Here is a 24262-nt window from a genome sequence, read left to right on the forward strand (position 1 = left end):
GGGCGGGGTGAGTGAGTGCTAAGCCTAGGTCAGGGGGAGGAGTTGTCACACAGACAGCACTCTGACTGGAGGTGGGGATGAAGGGGGAGGAGCTCTCACACAGACAGCACTCTGACTGGAGGTCGGGATGGAGGGGGAGGAGCTTTCACACTGACACCACTCAGATGAAGAGAGAGGGTGGAGTCGGTGGAGCTTTTATAGATCGTACTCTGACTAGAAGAGGGGATGAATGGGGATGAGTACTCACACAGGCAACACTGATAGGGGCAGAGGTCAGAGTTGGAGGAGAGCTCACAGACCACACTGACTAGAGGAATGGATGAAGGGGGAGGAGCTCTCACACAGACAGCCCTCTGATAGGGGGAGGAGCTCTCACATAGATGGCACTCGGATAGGAGGAGGCGTGAAGGGGGAGGAGCTCCCACACAGACCGCACTCTGATTGGAAAGGGGGAGGGACAGGCCCTACTCACGGGTCTTTGTTCTCGCGGGAGCCGAAGAGGACCATGGACCTGAGGGCGTTCCAGTCCTGCAGCACGCGCTCCAGAGCCAGCTGGGCGAAGCGCGGAGGCTCCAGGTCGTGGTCCGGCATGTCGGAGTCTGAGGAGCGGGGAGAAGGCCGTTAACCACCACAGCTCTCAACCATCCAACACACCAGGGACTCCCAACCCTGCTCCTGCAGATCTACCGTCCTGCAGGTTTTCATTTCAACCCTAATTCGACACACCTGCTACTATGAGCAACCCAATGTGAAAACCAACAGGACCGTAGATCTCCTGGAACCGGGTTGGGAACCACAGCTTTACACAATCTTCTCAGTGAAATGTGCACATTAACTGGGAAGGCCCATGTCTTCACATTTCTGGAGTTTCTGTAATTACAGTGATTCTCGGTGAGACAGCATTCCCTGTGCTGTGGGAATTCCTCCAGGTCCCTCACAGAGCCTCAGGTCTCCATATAGCGGGCCCGTTTCTGACAGGAAATGCTCCACAGCAGGACACCGTCTGCCTCGAGAGGCCTGGCCTTTCGGCTGGGCGGTAATGACACTGCCACGGAACACAAGGGACTGAGTTCTCTTACTCGCCTGTCAAGAAGTGTTCTGCTCAAAAACACCCAGTTCACCACACACACACACACACACACAGTGAGACAGACAGACAGACAGATACACACACGCACGCGCACACACACACAGATACAGGCGCGCGCGCACACGCACGCACGCACGCGCACACACACATACGCACTCACACACAGGACACACACACACACACGCGCGCACACACACACACACACACACACACACACACACACACAGACACGCACACGCACCCTCGGCGTTAGCAGCTTTGCGGTTCCGGTCCTCTCTGATCCGCGGGGGCCGGTACTGGCAGTGCTCCACGCTCTGCCTGGCGACAGTCTGGACCAGGAAGAGGAGGATGTGCTCCCCCCTGTGGCGAGACGGAGAACAGCGATTAGACTCGGGGCCTAGGGGAGAGAGGGAGGAGCGCGGGCCCTCCGGCCGGCTCTGTCCGCACTCGCCTGCTGTTAGGCGTGGTCACCAGGCTGGTGGTGGTCAGCAGTCGGTACAGCAGGTCCAGGCGAGCAGACTTCTGCCCTGCGATCAGCGTCTTGCACTTGCACTTCTCCCAGCAGTCACAGTACGCAGTGGGAGAGGTTCTCTTCAGCCTGCGAGCCAAACAGGATCCAGTGAGTTTACATGGTAGACGGTAACAGGCAATAGCATGAATTTAACACTAGACTAGAGCAGAACACATTATGCAGAATGAGGTCATCATGAATGTGTCAGCGAAATGCTCTTACTTGCAGTCGTGGCCCTTGTGGCAAACCCTGGCACATTCGGTACAGCAGCAGAGAGACTCCAGCAAACCGCAGGTCCGGCACTCAAAGATGTCCTGAAACCCCACAAGTCTGTCAGCTCAGAGATTTATTCTACCCCACAAGTCTATTCAGTCTCAGAGAGTCCTACTGCATATCACTCTCTAACATAGCACTCAAACCCCCTCCCCTCACACATCAGCTTCTAACACAACACTCCCAAACCCCCTCCCCTCACACATCAGCTTCTAACACAACACTCCCAAACCCCCTACCCTCATCAGCTTCTAACAGCAGCTCACATGATTGCTTCTCCCACGTCGCCCCCTAGTGGTTGATTGAGGAAGCTCACCTGGTTGATGTGCTCCGCCCCGGTCCAGGTGAAGCTGCAGGTGTCGTTGCAGCAGAGCACGTAGAGGGGCGAGTCGTCCGGGTTGGTCCCGGCGGGACAGATCATTTCCATGAACACAGAGTCTGTGTCCTCCTTCTCCCCCGGGCCAGAGTCCCCTGCAGCACACAGCCAATGAGAGAGCAGCATGCCGATATGAGAGAGGAACGACCAATCCAAGAGAGAGTATTATCATGCAATACAGCTGGGGTGTCCAATCTCATTCAAAAAGGGCTGGTGTGGGTGCAAGTTTTTGTTTTAACCCAGAAAACTGTTTCTACCAAACATGATCTTGATTGAAGACTATAATTCGGTAAATAAGGTGTAGTAGTGTTGGGCTAAAACAGAAACCCTCTCCCACACCGGCCCTTTTCAGACAGGACAGGACACCCCTGCAATAAAGGACTGACTAGACTAAGGCAAGAGACAATATATATCATGTTAGACCATATTATTGATAAAACAGAGAGAGAATGTGTTCACAATAAAACTGAAAAACCAGACTAAACAAAACTGCTAAAAGTTCAGCCTGATCATAACAATGCAACACAGGTAAATTCAGGTTCTAGTGAAATGTGCTGTGCTAGCAGCAGGTGTCAGAGGACTCCGTACCTTTGGCTATTTTCTGAGCCGCTTCCAGAATGGTGATGGCTGCCGGGTAGGCCCTGCCGCTGACGGCCAGCATGAAGGGGGTCATCCCGCGGGCGTCCCTGTGGAGCAGCACACAGACAGGGGCGTTAACCCCGAGCGCTCGCAAACGAAAAGCTTCAGACCTCCCGCCCTCGTCAGAGTGGTCATACTTAGCGGACAGCAGCTCGCGGAGGTAGGGGCGGAGCAGGACGCTGTCGCACATCAGCTTCAGGATCAGGTGGGCGTTGGCCTTCCGGTCTTTGGACTCCACCAGCGAGGGCTCAGAGGAAGGCCCTGTCAGGGACGCAGAGCGGGAAAGTCAGCCGCCACGCTACGCGTCAATCGACCGACCGTCCACGGCGGACGGGGAAAGGCTCGCACTGACTGGCTGCCGCGGCCCACCGTCGACGCTGTGAACGCACAGGAGGCTGTGTGGTGTAGGGGTGTGCAGAGACGCCATTATCTGTATCTGTGTCTGTGTCTGTTCAACCAACAAAATCATCTGTCTGTGTATCTGTATTCGGACAGAAGACCGGACGTGGGCGTGGTTTATACCGGAAGTCACGTTAAATCGGGCAAATGTTGTATTTTCTTTTAACCTAATATTCATTGGCAATGCAATTGTTGTGCCTTCAAAGCATCAAATTGATTTAATATTGGCATATAATTAATTATGAAATATATTTCCACATCCTCATACTGTACTTTTCATCACTCTCTCTCTTTTTATTTTTAACTAAATTATTAAAGTATTATGGCTTTTCATTTTTTTATTTTAAAAATATACAAATGAGCTATTAGCTCATTAAATATGCGCTAATTTGCATATAAGCGTAGGCTATTCAATATTTAAGCTGAACAGATACAATCTGAACTGATTTTTTAAAAAAAAATCAAAAGTTTTTTTTTTTAACCTATTTTTACAGATAAAATGCCACATAAAATAAAAATGACAAAACATATTTTAAAAAAGCCTAGCTATAACATTTAAGAAGCAGTATGTAAAATTATGTAGCTGTATCTATTGTTAAAGTTGAGATAAACTGAATAACCTATGGACAATATACAGTTTTGAGAAAATGGCTGTTAAAGGGACCTTTAAATGCTAGTAGCCAATGAACTCGAAGAGTTCTCCTTGTCTTTTGTCCATCCTCACAGTGACAGCAAAGGAAATAGCCACATATGGTCATTCTAGCAGTACGCTCCAGGAAACAAGCTTTTTAACCATATATGATTCAACCAGGTCAGTTTTAAAACCACAGTGGCATTTAATCATAAAAGATGCTAAACTCATTTTATACTTTGTGCACTTGACGATGGTGTTATATTATCATCTAAATTAACAATTTATAACAATTATTTACCTTTAGTTTTTCATTTTATGAAACTATAGAAAGTTATAGAAGCAAAGTATAAAAATATATCAAAATTGGTATATAGAACCAAAATAATCGTTTTTGACGGTGGTGCCTCCCCTTAAACTGCTTTAAAATGCTGGATTTTGTAGCGCATTGATTTTAGAACTGTTCAAAGGACAAGGTGTCGCTTTACTGAGAAATAACTTGTTGCGAGGTAATAAAAAAAAAAAAAAAAAAAAAAAAAACCTGGACTGGAAGATAAAAAAACTGGACTGGAAGAAAAAAAAAAACCTGGACTGGAAGATTAAAAAAACTGGACTGGAAGAAAAAAAAAACCTGGACTGGAGGATTTAAAAAACTGGACTGGAAGAAAAAAAAAACTGGACAGGAAGGAAAAAAATAACCTGGACTGGAAGAGGAAAAAACTGGACTGGAAGAAAAAAAAAACTGGACTGGAAGAAAAAAAAACCTGGACTGGAAGAAAAAAAACTGGACTGGAAGAAAAAAAACCTGGACTGGAAGAAAAAAAAAACTGGACTGGAAGAAAAAAACCTGGACTGGAAGATAAAAACTGGACTGGATGAGAAAAAAAAAACCTGGCCTCGAAGAAAAAAAAAAATGGACTGGAAGAAAAAAAACTGGACAGGTGGGGATTTTTTTTTTGGAGCTACTTTTGTGTTCCCTCGTGCACATTATTTTCCAATAACGGGACAGAGTTCCAGATACTCTCTCTCTCTCTGCCCGTGTAACGTTAGATAGAGGCTATGAGAACTCGACATGGAGCTGACTTTCGCCCCCCCCGAATCCGAATAATAACGAGCAACTTTGGGTAGAAGAAATATCTGTTTCCATCGCATTATTCGTGCTTTCCCGAATACAGTATTCGGATTCGGTTACATCCCTAGTATGGTGCGGGCGAGCGAGCTCCTCTCACCTGGTATGGTGGAGGTGCTGGGCCCCTGGCCCGTGCCGGATGAAGCCGTGGTGAGGGAGCCCACGGCGGGGGCCAGGATGAAGTCGATATCGCCGTCTAAAGGGAGCCACAATTGTTGAAAAACTGGTTAGTAAGAGCCCAACGCTCGACTGCAATTTCGAGCGACACCGGGAAGAGCTGACCTGGATCCATGGGCGGGGGGTCTGGCACCCAGCTGGGCGGGGCGATGGGCGGGGACACGGGGTCCTGGTGCTCGCTGGAGGAGGGGCCCGACTCGTGGCGGCCCAATCCGGCGGCTCTCAGGGACCGCCTCATCATCTCGCGCAGCCGCAGGCTAGGGAGAGCAGAGCAACGTTGCCACACGCAGCTTCAGTTAACCGCCGAAGACGGGTGTGTCCCGGGGCCCAGCGCTGCGGGGGCCACACTCACACCCCGCAGGGCTGCTAGGGGCCACACTCACACCCCGCAGGGCTGCCAGGGGCCACACTCACACCCCGCAGGGCTGCCAGGGGCCACACTCACCCCGCAGGGCTGCCAGGGGCCACACTCACACCCGCAGGGCTGCCAGGGCCACACTCACACCCCGCAGGGCTGCCAGGGGCCACACTCACACCCCGCAGGGCTGCCAGGGGCCACACTCACACCCCGCAGGGCTGCCAGGGGCCACACACACACCCCGCAGGGCTGCCAGGGGCCACACTCACACCCCGCAGGGCTGCCAGGGGCCACACTCAGGCTCTTCACTGGAGTCATTACACGCATCGCACGCATCATAGGAAAGTCCATGACTACCCACCTGCTGCAATCAGTACTGTAGCCATGTTTGCATGATTATTACACAATTACATGTCTTTCGGTTTCAGTGGTTGTAAAAATATCCCTTCCTTGTTTCAGGGTGTGTTTCTGTGCGAGGCCTTCGGGGTGGCCCTGCTCTGCGCGCGCACGTACCCCCGGCTGCTGGACGAGCCCGTCCTGTTCCCCGAGCTGTTGCTGGAGACCACGGAGATGGCGTTGGCGATGGCCTCCACCGCGGACAGCCTCTCCGCGAACGTGTTCCTCTCGGACCGCTCAGCTTCTGGAACGCACGGGTGGAAAAACGTGATCCCTCTACGTCAGTGACCCCAACCCTGCTCCTGGAGATGTACCGTCCTGTCGGTTTTCATTTCTACCCTAATTTGGCACACCTGAATAAGCAGCTTAATGACATCTCTAGCTTTTGAATGAGGTGTGAAAGGACAGTAGGTCTCCAGGAACAGGCCGTACTGGGCTGCTTTAGTAAGGAGCCCGGCTTGTTACCCTGAAGGCCAACGCTAACGCAGCTTTTCCATTTACGGCGCTAATGCTGCGCCCCATAAACGCTCACATTTTCTCTCTGGACTCTGTTCCAATAACCTTGCCCTATAAATAAAACTGAACAACCCGCATAGCATTTTGAGTTCAAAAAAGGGGAAAAAAGGTAAAATCGTTCATTTTGGTCTTAAAAATGTAACCGTAATATAGTGACTGCTTTGTACAGCATCAGCAAGAAAGCTGCACGGTATTTGCTGCTTCATCAATAAGGAAGTGCAGATAAAAGTCCAATAAATGTAGCAAAGCGCCACTGAAAAGGGTCTGGATCTAACCCGCATCTGAAACGCCTACCCGCACCTCTCAGGCCCCGTATTCTGAAAGACCGGCTTTCCCGCGACCCCTGACCCGGACGTACCTTCCTCCTCCTTGGTCTCCTTGTTGCTGACGGGGAAGCAGACGGAGACGGCGGCGTGCAGGATGTTGCGGTTGCCGTCGCAGCGGTGGCCCAGCAGGGCGCTGAGGGCGTGGGGGCTCTGCTCTAGCAGGACGGCCTGCTCCAGGTTGGCCAGGTACTGGCGGCACGCCTCGTAGTCGCAGCGCAGCACCTGCTGCATCAGCGTCTGCTTCTGCAAGGCACACACGCGGTCGCTGAGCGCCCTGGGAACCGCACGCTCGAAACGCGGGAGCGCGGGACCGCGGGCAATACGGGGGACTGCATGCACCGTACGGTCAAATACAGGAGGGACTGCTGACCCAGGATTATAGGAGTGATGTGGTTTGGTTACTGAGGATTGTGTGGACCGTATGGTCAAATACAGGAGTTACGGCTGCCAAAGGACTATGGGAGTGATGTGGTTTCTGAGGATTGTGTGTACCGTACGGTCAAATATGGGAGTGACTGCTGACCAAGGACTGTGGGTCTGAGGACTATGTGACAGCTTTACCAAGCACAGGATTGTCAATGAGGGACTGTGTGGCCAGTTTCACCCATTAACACACACGGATCAAGAATCAAAACACTGAGATCAATGGCTGGTACCAGCATTGGTTTTGCTGGAACAGTCATGGTGTCAAGGCTGGGGAACTTGATGTGTCATCAGAAGGTGGCCGATTTGACATTGGATGGACCCAAAAGTGACAAACTTATACCTGCCTTCAACAGAAAAATGCTGAAATCAAATATACCCTCAGTTAATTCACCAGAAACGTAGCACTTTGAGGACATTTTAATGGCAGATGTAGGAGACGGTTATATTTGAGTAGCGAGACACATACTTCCACAGCCATGATGATAATGGCGGCTTTCTTCTTGACGGTCGAGTTGGCGGGAAGGTTGGCCAGAGAGTGAACCCCCAAACCCAGGCTGGATATGGGGGGCAGATCCAGCCAGTCGGGGTCTCGTATTCCACCCATACAGTCTTTCGCCAGGGGGTAAATAGTTCCATTTCCGTCCCTCAGGACTATTGGGGATTCCTTCAACAAAAGCAATGGGTTTGGGTCAGGAGCACGCAGCATGCACATCAGCACACGCCGATCAGTTCACACCACAGGAACAGAGCAATGGAAGTGTCAGAAGCGGGTTTCACAAAACATTTTATTTTTTCCTCCAAAAGAAAAAATTAATATATATGTTTTAATAAAACATAATAAAATATACATTTTTCTTTTTTTCTCATCCAATTTCGTAATGCAAATGCATATATTTAGGTGTATATATACATTGCTGACTGCTGCAAACTCCACTACTGACAGAGCACAGAGTGTTCCCTACACAGGCTGTAATCCCAGCCAACTGAAACCCTCACGTCCCTGGGTAAAGCCAGCATGAGCGGCGTGTTAAAGATGCTAGCATGTAGTCGCAGCTCACCTGCCCTGCAGTGAAGATGGCCACATTGCGCTCATTCTGGCCCAGAAAGGCCAGGCTGCTGGTGGGGAAGTTATTCTCCTGCTCGGCCTTCCCAGAGGCCAGATCAAAGATACAATATCTCACCCAGCTGCCTGTCTTCAGGACAGCGTGGACTCCTGGGGGGGGCAGACAACAGCATCCTGTCAACACCTTCGAAATAACACACCTGGGAGCTTAAGCCAAATTCTGAATGATGGCAGCCTTTCACCACACAAAACAAACGCGTACCTTTGGAGTCAACATTCACAGCCAATATTTCAGCCTTTTCGGGTATACATAGTTTTTTAGGAGTGCGCTGGAAGCAATCGGGAACTTTTGGAGTTCCACCAGTTTTTACAACCTGTCGAAAGAGACAAAGAGAACAGGAAAGCGGGGGTTAGCGACAGCAGTCCGGAAGTTTCCCTCAGAGACAGACGCCGGCGGTGCGGTCGCATTGAACACGAGCGTCGCGCGCGAGGGGCCCTACCTGCAGCTCATCTATTCTGAGCAGCCTGCAGTCCTGCAGCAGTGAGGACGGGTCAGAGTCAGAGGGAGCTGCGCTCTGGCTGCTCACGCTGCTCGACGTCCCTGGAAATTTCACAGCAACATACGCACCATCGACTTTTAGCACCTTGAGTTCAAAAGAGAGACGTTGTTGCAAATGTTGTACCACCAAAGGAGCATCACAACAACAGAGAATCAGAGAGAGAGAGAGAGAGAGAGAGAGAAAGAGCACAGTACATTTACAGCTGGGCATTACATAGCATGTTAACATTTTATATAAATTACAGAGCTTCATAAGATTAAAATTACAAACTCAAAACAAAAAAGTGCTATTTTACAAAAACTTTGTAATTAAATATAAGTGTATACAGAAATTTAAGACAATTCATTGCAAAATAGGCTATGTACATTTCAAACAATGTATATTTAACAAAACAGATTTAGCATTACAGAAAATATCGCATTTACATTTTAATTTACATGAAGATTACATTATTCATTATTACATAATCGCACAATGAAGCAGGACAACACAAATGTTGATATTCATCCACTCTTAAGTCAGCTGGGTTTGGTCACTGTGGCCACACACACCTTTCCTACAGGGACATTTTTTACATCCTCCACAAAAACCACTTCCCGAAGAGGCCACTGCTCTTCGTTGACTTTCTCCTCCTCTTTGGGGGCGGGAGTAGAGCGCCGTCGCTCTATAACACAGGCACAGGGTTAGGACAGCACTGCGCCAGCAGGGTATCATCTTCACAACAAACACCAGCATGCACACGCATACGCACACACACACACACACACACGCAACGCACGCGCACACACACACAAACAGACACGCCCAAACACACGCCAATCGCACACAAATTCAGCTATATAATACTTATATAGTAGTACCCATACACAAAGCAGACAATATATACAACACAAGATACACACAATCTATGCAACATATTTTGGGACATACATACACAAACAACTAAAAGACAGTTTACTTTACAGCTAAAACCATTAAAAAGCATGAAAATGCTAATTATTCGGCTAGCAGTCCTGATTCAAGCAGTGCAGGCTATCAAGCTGTTAACTACTGTGGCAGGTGCCTATATAACGCACGTCTTAGGCAGCGAGATGCTGCAATGCGCTACGTCTGTCTGAGGCGGGTTGCTGACTAACAAGGCTACGTACTTAGGCGCTTCATTGCTAACAGGCTAACGTACTGTAGGGCAGCGTTGCGCTATGCTAACGTGGCTAACGTACTGTAGGCAGCGTGCGCATGCTAACGGCTAACGTCTGTAAGGCGCGAACTATGCTAACTGTAACGTAGTAGGGCAGCGTTGCGCTATGCTAACGCGGCTAACGTACTGTAGGGCAGCGAGATGCTGTGCTAATGCGGCTAACGTACTGTCGGGCAGCGTTGTGCTATGCTAACAAGGCTAACGTACTGTAGGGCAGCAAGGCGCTATGCTAACGCGGCTAACGTACTGTAGAGCAGCGAGGCGCTATGCTAACAATGCTAACGTACTATAGGGCAGCGAGGCGCTGCTGGCGATGGACGAGGTGTCACTGCAGGTGGACGCCGGCGAGGGCGGAGGGCCCATCTCCGTCTTCACCGCCTCCGGTTTGCTCTCCGTCCTGCGGACAGACAGAGGGGTCGGTCAGTCTGGGGCGCCCTTTGGACCATGTGAGGCCGCTGGTACTGCGTGTCGCTGTCCTGCCCTTACTTGGCCTCCTGGGTTTTGCTGGTCTTCTCCAGGTTCTTGAGGCTCTCTGGCGAGCGCAGCTGGAAGCGGCAGCTGTCGTTCATGTTCCACACCGACTCCAGCAGCACGCCCACCTTGGGCACGCCCGTGCTGACGGAGAAGGCCACCGCGCCCGCGTGGTACAGCGGGTTGTTTCTCAGGCACACCTGGGGGTTCACAGACACGTGTTACTTTGGGAGCAACCCAAACTATCACAGGCCCAAAACCAGGACAGGTACTCAATTTGTACAGGCTTTCCATCCTGTAACCCCCACATCAAATGTACACCCATTAATGTTGTCTTTATTGTCCTCAATGGGAATTTTGACCAGTGTGTTGACCAGTTTTGTTAAGTTGCAAAAAAATCATTAAATATAAGTTCAAAAAAAAAATGTTTTTTAAAAATTTGTCTCACCTGTGTTCCCACAGTAATGTTAGGGATGGAGGAGATGCCAGCGCTGGACTTTGGCTTCTTGTTCTTGGCTCTGGCCTTCTCCAGCATCTTCTTACGTTGGCTGAAAGGCACAACGCCCCTGAAGAAAAAAGAAGAGGGTACAATTTAACACCAAACCTCTCCCAAAAATAATAAAATTAACAAAACCAGTAGAAAAAGAGACGGGGTGAGGCAGAAGCTCCGAGCTGATGAGAGAAACTCGGAGCCGGAGTGATAGCGGAAGCTTCCGGAGCCTGAGTGAGAGTGGAAGCTTCCGGAGTCTGAGTGAGAGCGGAAGCTTCCGGAGTCTGAGTGAGAGCGGAAGCTTCCGGAGCCTGAGTGAGAGCGGAAGCTTCCGGAGCCGGAGTGATAGCGGAAGCTTCCGGAGCCGAGTGAGAGCGGAAGCTTCCAGAGCCAGAGTGAGAGCGGAAGCTTCGGAGCCGAGTGAGAGCGGAAGCTTCCGGAGCCCGAGTGAGAGCGGAAGCTTCCGGAGCCCGAGTGAGAGCGGAAGCTTCCGGAGCCCGAGTGAGAGGGGAAGCTTCCGGAGCCGGAGTGAGAGCGGAAGCTCGAGTGAGAGCGGAAGCTTCCGGAGCCGGAGTGAGAGCGGAAGCTTCCGGAGCCGGAGTGAGAGCGGAAGCTTCCGGAGCCGGAGTGAGAGCGGAAGCTTCCGGAGCCGGAGTGAGAGCGGAAGCTTCCGGAGCCCGAGTGAGAGCGGAAGCTTCCGGAGCCGATGTGAGAGCGGAAGTTCCGAGCCTGAGTGAGAGCGGAAGCTTCCGGAGCCTGAGTGAGAGCGGAAGCTTCCGGAGCCGAGTGAGAGCGGAAGCTTCCGGAGCCGAGTGAGAGCGGAAGCTTCCGGAGCCGGATGAGGCGACAGCTTCCGAGCCGAGAGAGGCAAGCTTCCGGAGCCGGAGTGAGAGCGGAAGCTTCCGGAGCCCGAGTGAGAGCGGAAGCTTCCGGAGCCCGCCGAGCGCCTCACTCACCACCAGCAGAGGCAGCTCTCCAGCTGGGCGCAGGTGTAGAGCGCGCAGCAGTGCAGCGAGACGATGCGCTCGCCCTGCAGCTCGCTGAAGGCCTGCGCCGGTGCCCAAGATGGAGCCACGTGCTAGCGGTCGTCCACCGGGCCTTGCACAGGGCGTAGACACCTAGACCTACCACTTACATTTCTACATTAAAATACTTAATATTCATATTATTCATGATCATGTGCACTGAATCTAAATCCAATCCCTCTGTCATTTTCCCCAATACCATTTGCCATGGATCTAGCACCGGAATGAGATTAGAAATCCAAAGGAAAGGCCAACTAGTCACTTAGCAGTGCAGACATCTTGTATTTCTGTAAAAAGTATGCATGCCCAGTCCCACCTCTGATCTCTGGTCAATCATCATTACTCAATTATCATGTTAAACGATTTTATGATAATACAAATACGAATAGATGGTAATTTCTCTGAAAAGGTTATTAAGAGGACAGAGCTCCATTAGATAAGTAGCTCAAATAATAATGCATAAAGAAGCCTTTTCTACAGATAGCTTTAACCCTTAGGGCCGGACGGGGGGTGGAGCCACGCTCTAACCTTGTTGCTCTCCGTGGCGACAGTGGCTCTGATGCAGTTGGCTGAAAGGAGGGTGATCTTCTCATTGGTGAGGCCCAGGAAGGAGGCCCGTGGGTGGTGAACAGAAGGGTTCTGCAGGGTGAAGACGGTGGAGAGGTCTCATGTTAAAAACACCACTGGTCAAGCTACAGGACCTGCCAATATGTTTTACAATATGTTTCATTTACAAGACTTGGTGTTTTCCATAGGTTTATAAGAATAGGACTGATTACAGAAAAGGACTCTAAATATTATTTGGCCAGTGCATCAAGATGTGCTAAACTTAACTATCCAGTCAATTACAGTCAGTCAACATGGGCAGTATTAAACCAGTGTGTCCAAGCTGGCAGCACTCAGAGAAGACCGTTACCTGCGTGTTCCTGTAGGGTTCTGGTTCGCTCCATTTCCATTGGTAAAGCTCTCCTTTGGTACTGACAGCCACCAGCTCAGAGTACAGCGCCCCAATGCTCACAAACTTAGTGCCATCCTACAGAACAACAGCAGAGGGCAATTAAATACGAAAACTTCATGAAAACAGTACAAAAACCCAATGAATCTAAAGAGGGGAAGCCAGTCATTTAACAATATATGTACGATACTTTTCCTCCGTTTAATTACAGTTTGCATTAGACACAGGGGACATGGAAACGGCTACGCTCACACACGTCCAGAAACAGGCTTGTCCTCAGGCGACCCTGGCCCGCGGACAGGGCGCTGAATTTGGACACCTGCGGGCGCTCTGAAGCGCAGCCAGCACGCGGGGCATGTGTAACAGAATCGGCGCGTCCCTGGTGACTGGATCGCTGCGGCTGGCCGCGGTGATTCAGCAGGACAAGGCGGCCTTGTGCCGGCCCGTACGGAAATAGAGGAGGGGTTCTCTGGAGGGGGAACCGCCCCGGCCCTGGCAGCCAGGCTGGGCAGCTGTCACCCGCAGCCCTGCAAACACAACTCTGAGCAATGGCTTTACCTCTCTCTCTCTCTGTATCTCTCTCTCTCTCTGTCTGTCTGTCTGAATATCTCTCTCTGTGTGTCTGTTTGTCTGTCTCTCTCTCTGTCCCTCATCGTCTCTCTGTCTGTTTGAATGTCTCTCTCTCTGTGTCTGTCTCTCTGAATGTCTGTCTCTGTCTCTCTCTGTCTGCCTATCTGTCTGAATGTCTCTCTCTCTGTACCTCCTGGTCCCTCTCTCTCCATATTCCTTTCTTTCTCCCGATTCCCTGTTCTTTGAACAGAGCTCATATGCATCACATCCGGAAAGCCTTCAGAAATGATTGCTAACAGGAGGGGAGGCTGGAGGGCCTTATTAATAACTGCAGGCTCTTGCAGCTGCAGCAGGGAGTGAGTGAATACTGAGGTTTGCACACACGCTGAGCGATGCCGTATAATGTGCAGCCTGGCACATTGCCTGTGTGGGCATTCAGCTGAAAAGGCGTTCTTTCAAAACAGGCCGACAAGAAACTGCCTGAACGATTCTCTCATAAGAACTCAGGTAAAACACCCGGTAGGACATTCCAAGCACTTATCAAAACACCTTTCTCATTATAACGGGTGTGCTTCAGGGTGGCCAACCAAACACTTCCCCTGAATTTGCTTATCAGGAGCCAAGCCCAGTCATATATTCATGTTCAATGTTAAAATACTAAACTTAAGATGGATTATGGCATATGTAAACTTTCAGGGACAGCCCTCTATTGTCCTTCAGCCCGTTAAAACCGAGGGGGGGCATTTTGCAGCGGCGCGTGAAGGAGACGAATGGGAGCGGGGGGGGGCAAACCTTATCGGGCCACCACTGGAGGTCCTCGGCCAGGGAGACGGGGCTCTGCGTGGGGGGGCTCTTCCGGTCCAGGCCGGGCTCGCCGTCCCTGCTGGTGGAGCCGCGCTCCGTGTCAAAAGAGGCCCCGTCGAGCCAGCGCCGCTCGCGCAACCTCAACACAGACTCACGCTCACGCAACAGCTCCGAGTCACGCTCTAGGGGAAGAAGGAGAACTGGTATGCAATGGGGTCACACCAGTGGGATAAAAGTAAGCCACTCTCTGGGAAAGACCCTTTGCAGAATAGAAAAAAAGTAAGTATAAATATATATATATATATATATAATGGCAGCAGAGGAATTCAAATTCAAATAAGTCTGTGTTGTCCATGTGAACCACAAATAAACGGCGAGGATACGGATGAGAAGGGCTATGGCATGCAGAATCTGGGAGTGGGTGTGGCAGGGAGGAGGGGGTGGGGCGTGGGAGGGAGGGGTGGGGCTTTCTCAGAGGGCTCACTGCTGTGTTCCCTGCCCATGCATTTTCACACAAGCTAAACCATTTGTTAATAAAACCAGCACCTACCATGCAGCTACGCACAGTTCTGTTTGAATGTACAGAAAGGTGGACTGCAGCATTTAGTGCATCAAGGAGGACTAAGAGGATACCTAGCATGCCTTTTTACATTACAGCCTTAAAGTAATGTATTAAAAATGCTTAGTCATTCTTCACTGTTTCACACACAGTAACAACACAAGGGGCACAGCATTATTTTAACACTGCAGTCAAAGATGCTGTAAATGACACAGCCGCCCCGCCACAGTGCTGCAGGTGCGGGGAGTCACCTCGTGAGGATCCGAGCCGGGACAGCGAGGAGCGTCGGAACGAGGGGTATCCGAAGTAGCTGATGTCTTCGGAGAACATGGCGTCCGCGTCGATGATGACGCTGGGGTGGGCCGAGTGGATGTCGGCGTCCAGCAGGGACATCAGGTCCTCTGAACGGGGTAAACGGAAACCCAACACTGGTCACGGGGGTGGGCCACCACACACATACAGCAGAACCAGCCAGGACTTTAGAGCACAGACCCCAAAAATGGCCCATAAGTCTTTTAAAAAGTTATTCCAATAAGTGAGTAAAACCTAGTGAGTAAAACAGTAGCTGGGGGTTGAGGTTGACAACACTGTTAAACCTTAAAAATGTGAGATCACGAATATGTGATTATAACATCCTAATGTTGATGTAACACTACTGGTAACACAATGAAGTTCTAAAACAGAGGACAATTTTTTCCCCCAAAAAACCTACTTTTCAAAAGGTTAAGGCATGGGATCACAAATATGCGATTAGAATGTTCTTAGTGGAACATGCTAATGCGGATGTAACAGTCACCACTTGTAAGGGAAAGCAATGGGAGCTCTAGAACACAGAATTTTGAAAAAACATTCCAGAAAACCTACTCTTCAAAGGGTTAAAAAGGAAATCAAGCAGCAAAACCGGAATAATGCATTACTCAGACCTGCCAGTGTGAGTAATGGGTAAGAGACCTAGGCGCCCGAGCCTGCGTTTACCTCCGGGTAAGTAAGACTCGCTGGCTGTGTCGTCTCCGTCGTCGCCGTCCTCGTCGTCCCTGCTCAGCAGGTTGTTGACGGCCAAGTTCACGTCCAGGTTTGTGCGCTGGAGCTCGCGAATGATGACGCTCCTGGATTTGCCCTGAAGAACCACCTGGGCCTGGGGAGAGAGCCAAAGCCAAGTCAACAATCACGGCAAACCCGTGGCCACTCTTCACCCACTCCGACCACATGAAGGGCCTTGCTGATCTTCGGAGAATGTGGAGCCCAAAATAATGTACGAGTGCTAAGCGCTAGGAACAGAACACAGCCGTAAGGAGCTTGAGTTCTGAGTGGAGGTTGGACGTGGGTTGAGTGGGATGGTTATGTAATGGTTCCATGGAGGTTGTGTGCAGGTTATACTACTGGGATGATGCATGTGGGGGCTGTGCAGAGACGTTGTGGTGAGGTTCCGGAGCACTGAGAGGAAGCTGCCTGGGCGAGGCTGACCTGAGAGATGAGCTCCTCGGGGATGACGGAGGCGGGGATGACGGGCTGGGGCTGGCTCCCCAGGAGCCCCGAGCCGCGCTCCCTCCCCGTGCGGATCACCCGCGTCTGCCTCCTGGAGTCCCGCGCCGCCGCCGACGACCTGCCGGAGGAGCCGCCGCCCCCGCTCCCGCCTCCTCCACCTCCTCCCCCGCCTCCTCCTCCTCCGCCCCCTCCGCCGCTGCCCCCGCCCCCGCCGCCCCCCGCCGCTCCGCCGTTCACCGCCGAGCTCCAGCGGCTCCTGGAACAGAACGAGGCCCGGGGTCAGGAGGGCTGGCCGGGCGCTCCAAAGGCAGCCATTTTCTGAGGGCTGCTGAGGGCGTAGTCGACCCTGGTCTGGGACAGCCTTTGTTCCCGAGGTTCAGTGGGTCTCCAAACCATCGACAGAGACACAGCTTCAGACATGTTCATTAACTCTGAAGCTAGGTCTGGCCAGCCTAAGGTTAATATCCTGACCCCTGGAAATGTTAAACTCTTTTGAAGAAATTCCCTAAGGCAGGAGTTCTGAAGGAGGAAGCTAACGGTAATTAATCTGCCACAGAGTAGAAGAAAGAATGCACCAGCAGGACAGAAAAAAAAACTCCATCACTTCCTTTACGTAAGTATGTCCCTTGACCTTTTGGTGTTTTAGAGGAAAATATAACCTGGCAGATGTACATAAATACCTGTATTAACAAGTCAAACATTTCAAACCCCTTACAATATTTTCATATTCATTTATAAGATGTTCACAAAATGTTTTCAACATTTCAAGATAGCTGCAACAAATACAATTTTAGCCAGCTGCGTGGTCTCAGAGGTACCTTGGTTACAGGATATGATTTTCTCGTAACAACAAAACGAATGAATACAACAAAAGCTGGACATGATGAAAGGTTGTTTTATCCGAACCGAAAAAGAAATCATATTTTAACAGTGAATGTACAATTTATTCAATATCCCAGCTTCACTGATCCCATCACACATTGGAGCAACCAGCCTCATAAATCAATGCCAGAGGACTCTCCTGTTCGGCTCAGAGTCAAACTACAAGCTCCATCTTAGTCATGTCATCCTAGAGAATAATTTCAAAATAAGAGTCAACATCCCCCCCTGGGCAAAAAGGAGCTTTGTGGTAAAACCTGGATAGGTGATACTTTAGGCTGTGACCTTCACCTTGATTGTCTGCATCCGCAGACATGACCCTGCCAAAACTTACCCAAGGGTGTTGCCTGCCAGTCTGCCCAGTGTGTCAGAACCAGACAGGAACCAGGGCGGATCATTAGTCCTGCCTGGCCTGGGGGTCCTTCCTGTCCCTGAACCACTGCTCAACTTTGAACTGGAAACAAAAAGATGGGAAATCAGTTACAAACCTACAGTGTCCCAATTAGATGATTGAGAACAACCTGGAGGTTCCCAGGTCTTAAAGCCCTTGGGCTTCTCAGTCACTGGGGGGGAGGAGTGGGGGGTGGAGACTAGCTTTAGGCAACACCCTTGGGATTGAGGTAAGCAGCAACTTGAGGCACAATTCCAGTCTTTCCAAAGCAGACATTTTATACACACTCTACTTAATGCAAATGTGAAGGTTCTGTTAATGCTGCGACAGTGAATTTTTAAAATCCATTTAAGCTCAAAAGCTGAACACAAAAATGCATTGAAAAGCACATCACACAAAAAATTATTCTGTTAAAAGCCACCAGCCAAGGAAAACGAGTGAGTACTTGAGGAAACGCCTGAGAATGCAGTTTATTATGCCAAAATGTGACTGAAGACTACATCTTTCGTCCAAATATAATGTGAGGGTTGACAAAAAAAATAATGACCAAATTGATGACCAAAACTAAAAGTTGGACACATGGAATCCCATTTAACCGCCCCGCAAACCAAATGAATATCTAATATATAAACATCTAATACGTGATTCACTAAACAGTAAAACTGCTTTTTTACTAATTAAACACATGCATGCAAATGACGTGATGTGATAAAATGCCACCGCTGATTTCCCCCATTCACAGTACCACAGTAATACACAAGAAAACTATGTTCACATAGCAGCTGATCGCTCAGACTCGTTATATTAAAAAATCATAAGTTAAATAGGCAAAATAATGTTCTGCTCCTAGTGAACACAACAAAGTGAAAGGTGTCAGTTTCAAAAACATACAGTGAGATTTATATATCAAGGTAAAGCTTGAAGTCTCTAGGATAAATATTTCCATTTAATATATTCAGTCATCTATTCAGCTCCATAAACAGAAGTGATTTTTAATCACTGTTGGCTTTTAACCGTTAAAACAACTGCTGGTTTTTCAATACACGGAAAAACGGTAAAATTCACATATTTGCAGGTCAGCTTGACCTCTTTCTACGGGGCTAGCCAACTTCCTGGCTGTTTGGACCTCTCTGGCCATTAAATTAAAATGGCACAGCACTGCTCTGCATGGTTCAAAATGACCCAAGCTGTTAGTCACTCTGAAAGGCACATTCAATCAGTACAAGCTAGAGACTAGACAGGGCTCTCTACAACTTTCTGTAGTTTACCGGTACTTTTATTACACACGCGTGCGCACAGAACGAAGTCATTAAAAATTTAGCGCGCGTTCTGACTGCTTCAGTCGACTATGCGGGTGGCATTTGAGAAGCCGCAGCAATCTAAAGCTACTCGAGGCTACCGATCTCCGCGCAATGCCGCTGATTCTTCAGAGCTTTCACTATCTAAAACCGCCATTTACTCTCCGAAGAAGCCGTAGTGCCTTTCATCAGGGTTGACGACAAAGACGAAAACCAGTTGCCGTTATGTTAGGAAACGAAACACGGTTGTCAGTTTTCAGACGGCGCGAGCACGTCTTTCCTGGGTGACGAGGTAATGAGATGTGTGCAAATGTATCATCCTCTTGCGATGTGTACAACATTCAGAAGCTCTGAACGTGCTGCTATGCTAACGTCAAGCCTAGTTCAGTGCCAGTCAGCTGCACAATAAAGGGCACTGTGATCAATATGAATATGCCTATATCAGTAGTGATCAATGTTAATAAACGCAGGGACAGCTTGTGACATAGTGCCACAAAAAATTATTTGCCCCCTTCCTGTTTTCCTGAATTGTTGCAGGTCTATGGACAAAATGCAATATTAGATAAAGGGAACCAAAGTAATCACAAAACACATTTTAAAATGATTATTTAATTTATTTAATGAACAAAGTTATTAAATCACCCACACAACCCATCTGAAAAGGTAATTGCCCCCTTAAACTTAATAACAGGTTTCACCGTCTGCAGCAGCAATAACTGCAACCAAACACTTCCTATAATTCGATCAGTCTTTCACATCACTGTGGAGGAAAATTAACTGACTAATTCAGACAAACTGGTAGGTTTTTGAGCATGAACTGCTTGTTTCTGGTCCTGCCCCAGCATTTTTATTGGGTTCAAGTCAGGACTTTGACTAGGCCACTCCAAAACATAAAATGTATTTCTTTTCAGCAAGTCAAATGTGGACTTGCGTTTTGGATCATTGTCTTGCTGCATAACCCAATTATGCTTCAGCTGCAACTCATGGACAGATAACCAGACCTTCTCCTTAAGAATCTTCTGGTACAGAGATTCATGGCTCCTTCAATAATGGCAATTCGCCGAAGTTTCGAGGCAGCAAAGCATCCCCACACCATCACACTACCACCACCATGTTTGACTGCTGGTATGATGTTCTTACTGTCAAATTGCTTTATATCAGACCTAATAGGACCTGTTTCATCCAATAAGTTATACTTTTGACTCATTTGCACATAGAACACTATCCCAAAAGGCTTGGAGATCATCCAAATGATCATCATTGTTTTTTTCCAAATGTGAGACAAGCTTTGAGGTTTATCTGGGTTAACAGTGGTTTCCTTCCTGCAACTCTCCCACAAATCCCATTTTTTCCCGGTCTCTTTCCCAGGCTAGAGAGGCCTGCGGTTCTTTGGATGTACTTCTGGGATCTTTTGTAACGTCCTGGACGAGATGTTGCAGTTGTTGCACTTGGAACAACTGGTTGGGTGCAGTTCTGCGTTCAGTCAGCTGAATCTAATAAGCAATTAAAATAGCTTAATTGGTTGATTAAGTAACTAAGGAGGCAATTACTTTTTCACATGGGTGATATGGGTGTTTCATAACTTTTTCCATTAAATAATAATTTAAACATGTGTTTTGTGTTTACACAGGTTCCCTTTGTCTGATACAACATTTTGTCTAAAGATCTGAAATCATTAAGAGAGACAAATATGCAATAGAGGAAATCAGGAAGGGGGAAAATAATTTTTCACAGCACTGCACAATACAGTAGGCTAGTTTTGCTGTTTCCTGAAATGGTTGTGTCAAAGACAGTGCTAAGATCTATAGACTGTATAAATCATCTGCTGTAGTAACACGAATACACAAAGCAAATTAAACCAATAATGTTCCATTACTTTATCCGTCTGCCGTATAATAAACAAAAGACACATTTTCACTAACAATGTCAAATGAAAACAAACTATTTTCAATAATACAGAGAACATCCCTTTGCCTAGTGAGATATATTTTAAATGAAGCCTCATGAAACACCTTTAAAGGATTCATAAAATCTACCTCCATTTCTACATGACTGTGACTTAAACACAGAACTGTCCCCCATTTAGGAAAATTAAACACCCTTTAATGCTACATTGTTTGGCATACACTCATATTAAATATGCTGTAATGACACTGTACAGGAAAATCAGCAGAACGATGCATATGATGAGGTTAGCTTCAGTGCCAGAGTTAAAGGTCTTCTATAGGTGCCTGCTGATAAGGCCAGAATTTTTCAGTATTTGGAAATATATCTGTATGGATGCTGTGATGGGCAAATCTGAATGAAACTCAAATACATGGCATGGGAGGTGGATAGTTCTATGCGCACCCATTTAACAAGGAAAAAAATCAAGGACACAATTCTTCCACTTGAACGAAATTCAGATGTGTCAAATACAGGCTGAAACCATAATACATGGCATAATCTTGGCAAGAGGATCATGGCATTCAGAAGAATTAATCAATTCTCCATGTAAATTCCTTCCTATTCTAGCAAAAATTCCAGGGTAAAAAAAAAAAAAAAAAATGTTGTTACGGGATATGGATGAAGTGAGCAAATCCAGCAGGTCTTATCAAAACTCCCCGAAAGTGTGAATTTCTCGAGCTTAAACACCCTGTGTGTCAGCGTGCAAAAATGACCTCAGAAACCTCCACAGACGCAACACCACGCGAGCAGACTGTGTGTGAATCCACACATGGAGCGAGGCCAAGCTGCGTGCGAACGGCGGGACCACAGAGACCGGCGGGTACGCTGCGTGCCATCGCGCGCCCGCAATATGTGCTTAAGCGTAAAAAGTCCGTCTCTCACCCGTCACCGCCATCTGGTTTGCCCAGCTCCAGCCTGTCGGGCTGCACGGCAAACCCGATCCTGCAGGCGCGACCGTCCTGAAACAAAAGAACAGTCTCTCAGTACCGCCTCAACGCAGAAGGCCCTTTATCCTACAGAGCAGAAAACAGGAGTCGAAAAAGCAATTCTGCCACAGCCTTTAGTCCCTAGTAGGGACTGCATGCATTTCACTAGGGTAAGGATAGACTGAGATGGATCAGCGAATGTGCCGTGCGATTTAGTTTGAAAACAGAACCTAATTCTCTCCTTTAAAGAGTTTTTTTTTTTCCAATCTGGAGCCTCTCTCTATTATAACTTGCACATTTTTACACTCTTGGGAAAAAAAACTCTTGAAATTTGAAACTTGGAAATCAAAAGCAGAACCCTCTGGTGCGGCTTACTCTTTTCATAGATTTCAAAGCTGTAATGAATCTTGGGTTAAGGATGACTCCAGAGTAATTAAAACATTGAGATTACCTCCAGGAGAAAAGCAGCATGGTTTGGTCCCACCACACATTGTTTAATAGTGGCCTGTTCCAACACGTTGAGTGGGGGGTGACTGGAGGGGAAAAAAGAACATCTTAACATTTTTATATTATCATGACCACGATGACTATGCACACTAACATTCCAATGTTATATCTGAATATTCCAAGTGTTCCACCAATGACATGCATCATGAAAACACCTCATTACCTTATTCCAATAGCCTGCCAACAACTTATCTGGAATATACATACATCCCATAAATAGATAATATAAATATAGTTATACAGAGCATACTTCTGTATGCTGTAATTATGTCCTGGGTCATGATTGCTTGTTGCTGTCGTGAACCAAAAAGAGAGACCCATTTTTGTCCATTGGTTATGCAAGTAATTTATATAATGGGTTTCCTGGAGAGACTAAATCTCTGCCACAGCAACATCTTGAAACAAAGTTTCTGATAATAACGTGAATGATTGTTCACAATAAACTAGTTTGTTGAAGTAATAAGTGTGTGTGTGTGTGTGTGTGTAAAATCTAAGAGTAAGCATCTCTCCCAAACAACAGAGTAAACAGAAAATGTAATGCATGTCCTTTGCAGGGCTCATTTGGTATACTCTTAAGACCATTTATACAGGAATACCAACAGCAATCATATTTCATGGTGCATGCAAACGGCCCATTCAGTATATAACTGTAAGCAGAATAAAGAGAATTATCCGGAATACTGTGCATGTAAACAAAGTCATTGATGAAAATGAATGCCCCAAGACACAAATGCATACTAACTTGCATTTTGCCCATTACATTCGCTTGTAACTGAACTGTGTGGGGTCTCTATGTGCAATTTGCTCTGAATGGCGCACACACACACACACACACAGACAGACACGCGGGCTATATGAGGGCTTGGATAATTACTGGATGACAGCTCATTAGCGGCTTCATTATTTCTCAGCCATTTACAGGCAGCATCAAGGTGGCAAAATAATTCTTCAGATTCCAAAGCAAGTTCAAAAACTCAGTGTTGGCTACATCCTACAAAAAATAGCCCTTGCCAAATCAAGAATCTGCTTTTGAAAAATGCATTTCTAAAAAAAATATTTAAAAAAAAAATGCAATTCATTTGATCCCTTCCAATGATTTACCAGACTTGAGGAAATAGTGGTATTATCAAAGAATGTGTGACATTTGACATGTTGCGTTGGATAATAGCAGTCCGCTAAACTGCAAACATTCTTGGTTAAACAAAAAATGTGCATAATTAAATCATCATCAAATGTAACAGCAGGAAAAAAAAACATCTAGCTTTTGTTTTATTCTCTCACGGGTGCAGTTCATGAAGCAATTTATTCCACCGTCACAAGTCACATACTTGGGTTTACTCAACAGAGGATTCCACTTTCCGCAAATTATTTTCAGTCATAATTAGTGTCATTCACCTCCGCATATCTCATACACTGTCTGCTTGCCTTCTATAGCTAATGACACAAGATAGCCTGCAAATACAGGCTATTAGAGACCATCTTACATGTACAAACAGTAAGTCTTGTGAACCGGGGACAGTATGGTGTTATGTGTGTCTATAAGACTTGATGCCAAATACATTTCCACAAGACGTGGGCCTGAGAATCGGGCTGTAGGGGTATGATCTGCCTACGTGAACCTTTTTATGTTATATGGCATGGCATTATGAAACATAACCTCATGTGGAGGACCCCCGGTAAGAAAGGAGTCTCACTCATAAATTGGACCTGATTGAAAAATGGAGTACACTGATAAAGAAAATAAAGTGTTGCAGTAATATCCAGGGGGGAGAGGACCGATCGGCGTGTCTCACCTGTTGTAGTTGTATTTGTTGAGTTTTTCCGAGACCTCCCGTAACCTGTGGGAAGAAAGCGCAGGGAGAGTGTGAGACTGCGCCGGGGAGAGGG

General features: G+C 47.8%; 1 protein-coding gene across 1 annotated transcript in view; it reads right to left on the bottom strand.

Annotated features, from left to right (window-relative positions):
* Nucleotides 1-24262, bottom strand: part of LOC135260350 (E3 ubiquitin-protein ligase UBR5) — a 51147-nt gene that overhangs the window by 18066 nt on the left and 8819 nt on the right. Inside the window, exons 2-32 of the mRNA XM_064345584.1 lie at nt 24169-24213; nt 22320-22401; nt 21825-21901; nt 17641-17760; nt 16407-16683; nt 15918-16077; nt 15194-15343; nt 14372-14583; nt 12971-13087; nt 12546-12693; nt 12254-12267; nt 11986-12107; nt 10988-11105; nt 10555-10739; nt 10356-10465; nt 9422-9534; nt 8811-8954; nt 8573-8684; nt 8306-8460; nt 7714-7911; nt 6854-7064; nt 6097-6223; nt 5331-5482; nt 5149-5244; nt 3027-3150; nt 2839-2936; nt 2191-2345; nt 1824-1915; nt 1542-1688; nt 1332-1450; nt 473-599 (exon numbers count right to left, since the gene is read on the bottom strand). Coding sequence (XP_064201654.1) covers nt 473-599; nt 1332-1450; nt 1542-1688; nt 1824-1915; nt 2191-2345; nt 2839-2936; nt 3027-3150; nt 5149-5244; nt 5331-5482; nt 6097-6223; nt 6854-7064; nt 7714-7911; nt 8306-8460; nt 8573-8684; nt 8811-8954; nt 9422-9534; nt 10356-10465; nt 10555-10739; nt 10988-11105; nt 11986-12107; nt 12254-12267; nt 12546-12693; nt 12971-13087; nt 14372-14583; nt 15194-15343; nt 15918-16077; nt 16407-16683; nt 17641-17760; nt 21825-21901; nt 22320-22401; nt 24169-24213 — 4107 coding nt within the window. The remainder of the gene's footprint in view (nt 1-472; nt 600-1331; nt 1451-1541; nt 1689-1823; nt 1916-2190; nt 2346-2838; nt 2937-3026; nt 3151-5148; nt 5245-5330; nt 5483-6096; nt 6224-6853; nt 7065-7713; nt 7912-8305; nt 8461-8572; nt 8685-8810; nt 8955-9421; nt 9535-10355; nt 10466-10554; nt 10740-10987; nt 11106-11985; nt 12108-12253; nt 12268-12545; nt 12694-12970; nt 13088-14371; nt 14584-15193; nt 15344-15917; nt 16078-16406; nt 16684-17640; nt 17761-21824; nt 21902-22319; nt 22402-24168; nt 24214-24262) is intronic.

The sequence above is a fragment of the Anguilla rostrata genome, chromosome 8 (assembly GCF_018555375.3).
Source record: "Anguilla rostrata isolate EN2019 chromosome 8, ASM1855537v3, whole genome shotgun sequence".
NCBI lineage: Eukaryota > Metazoa > Chordata > Actinopteri > Anguilliformes > Anguillidae > Anguilla > Anguilla rostrata.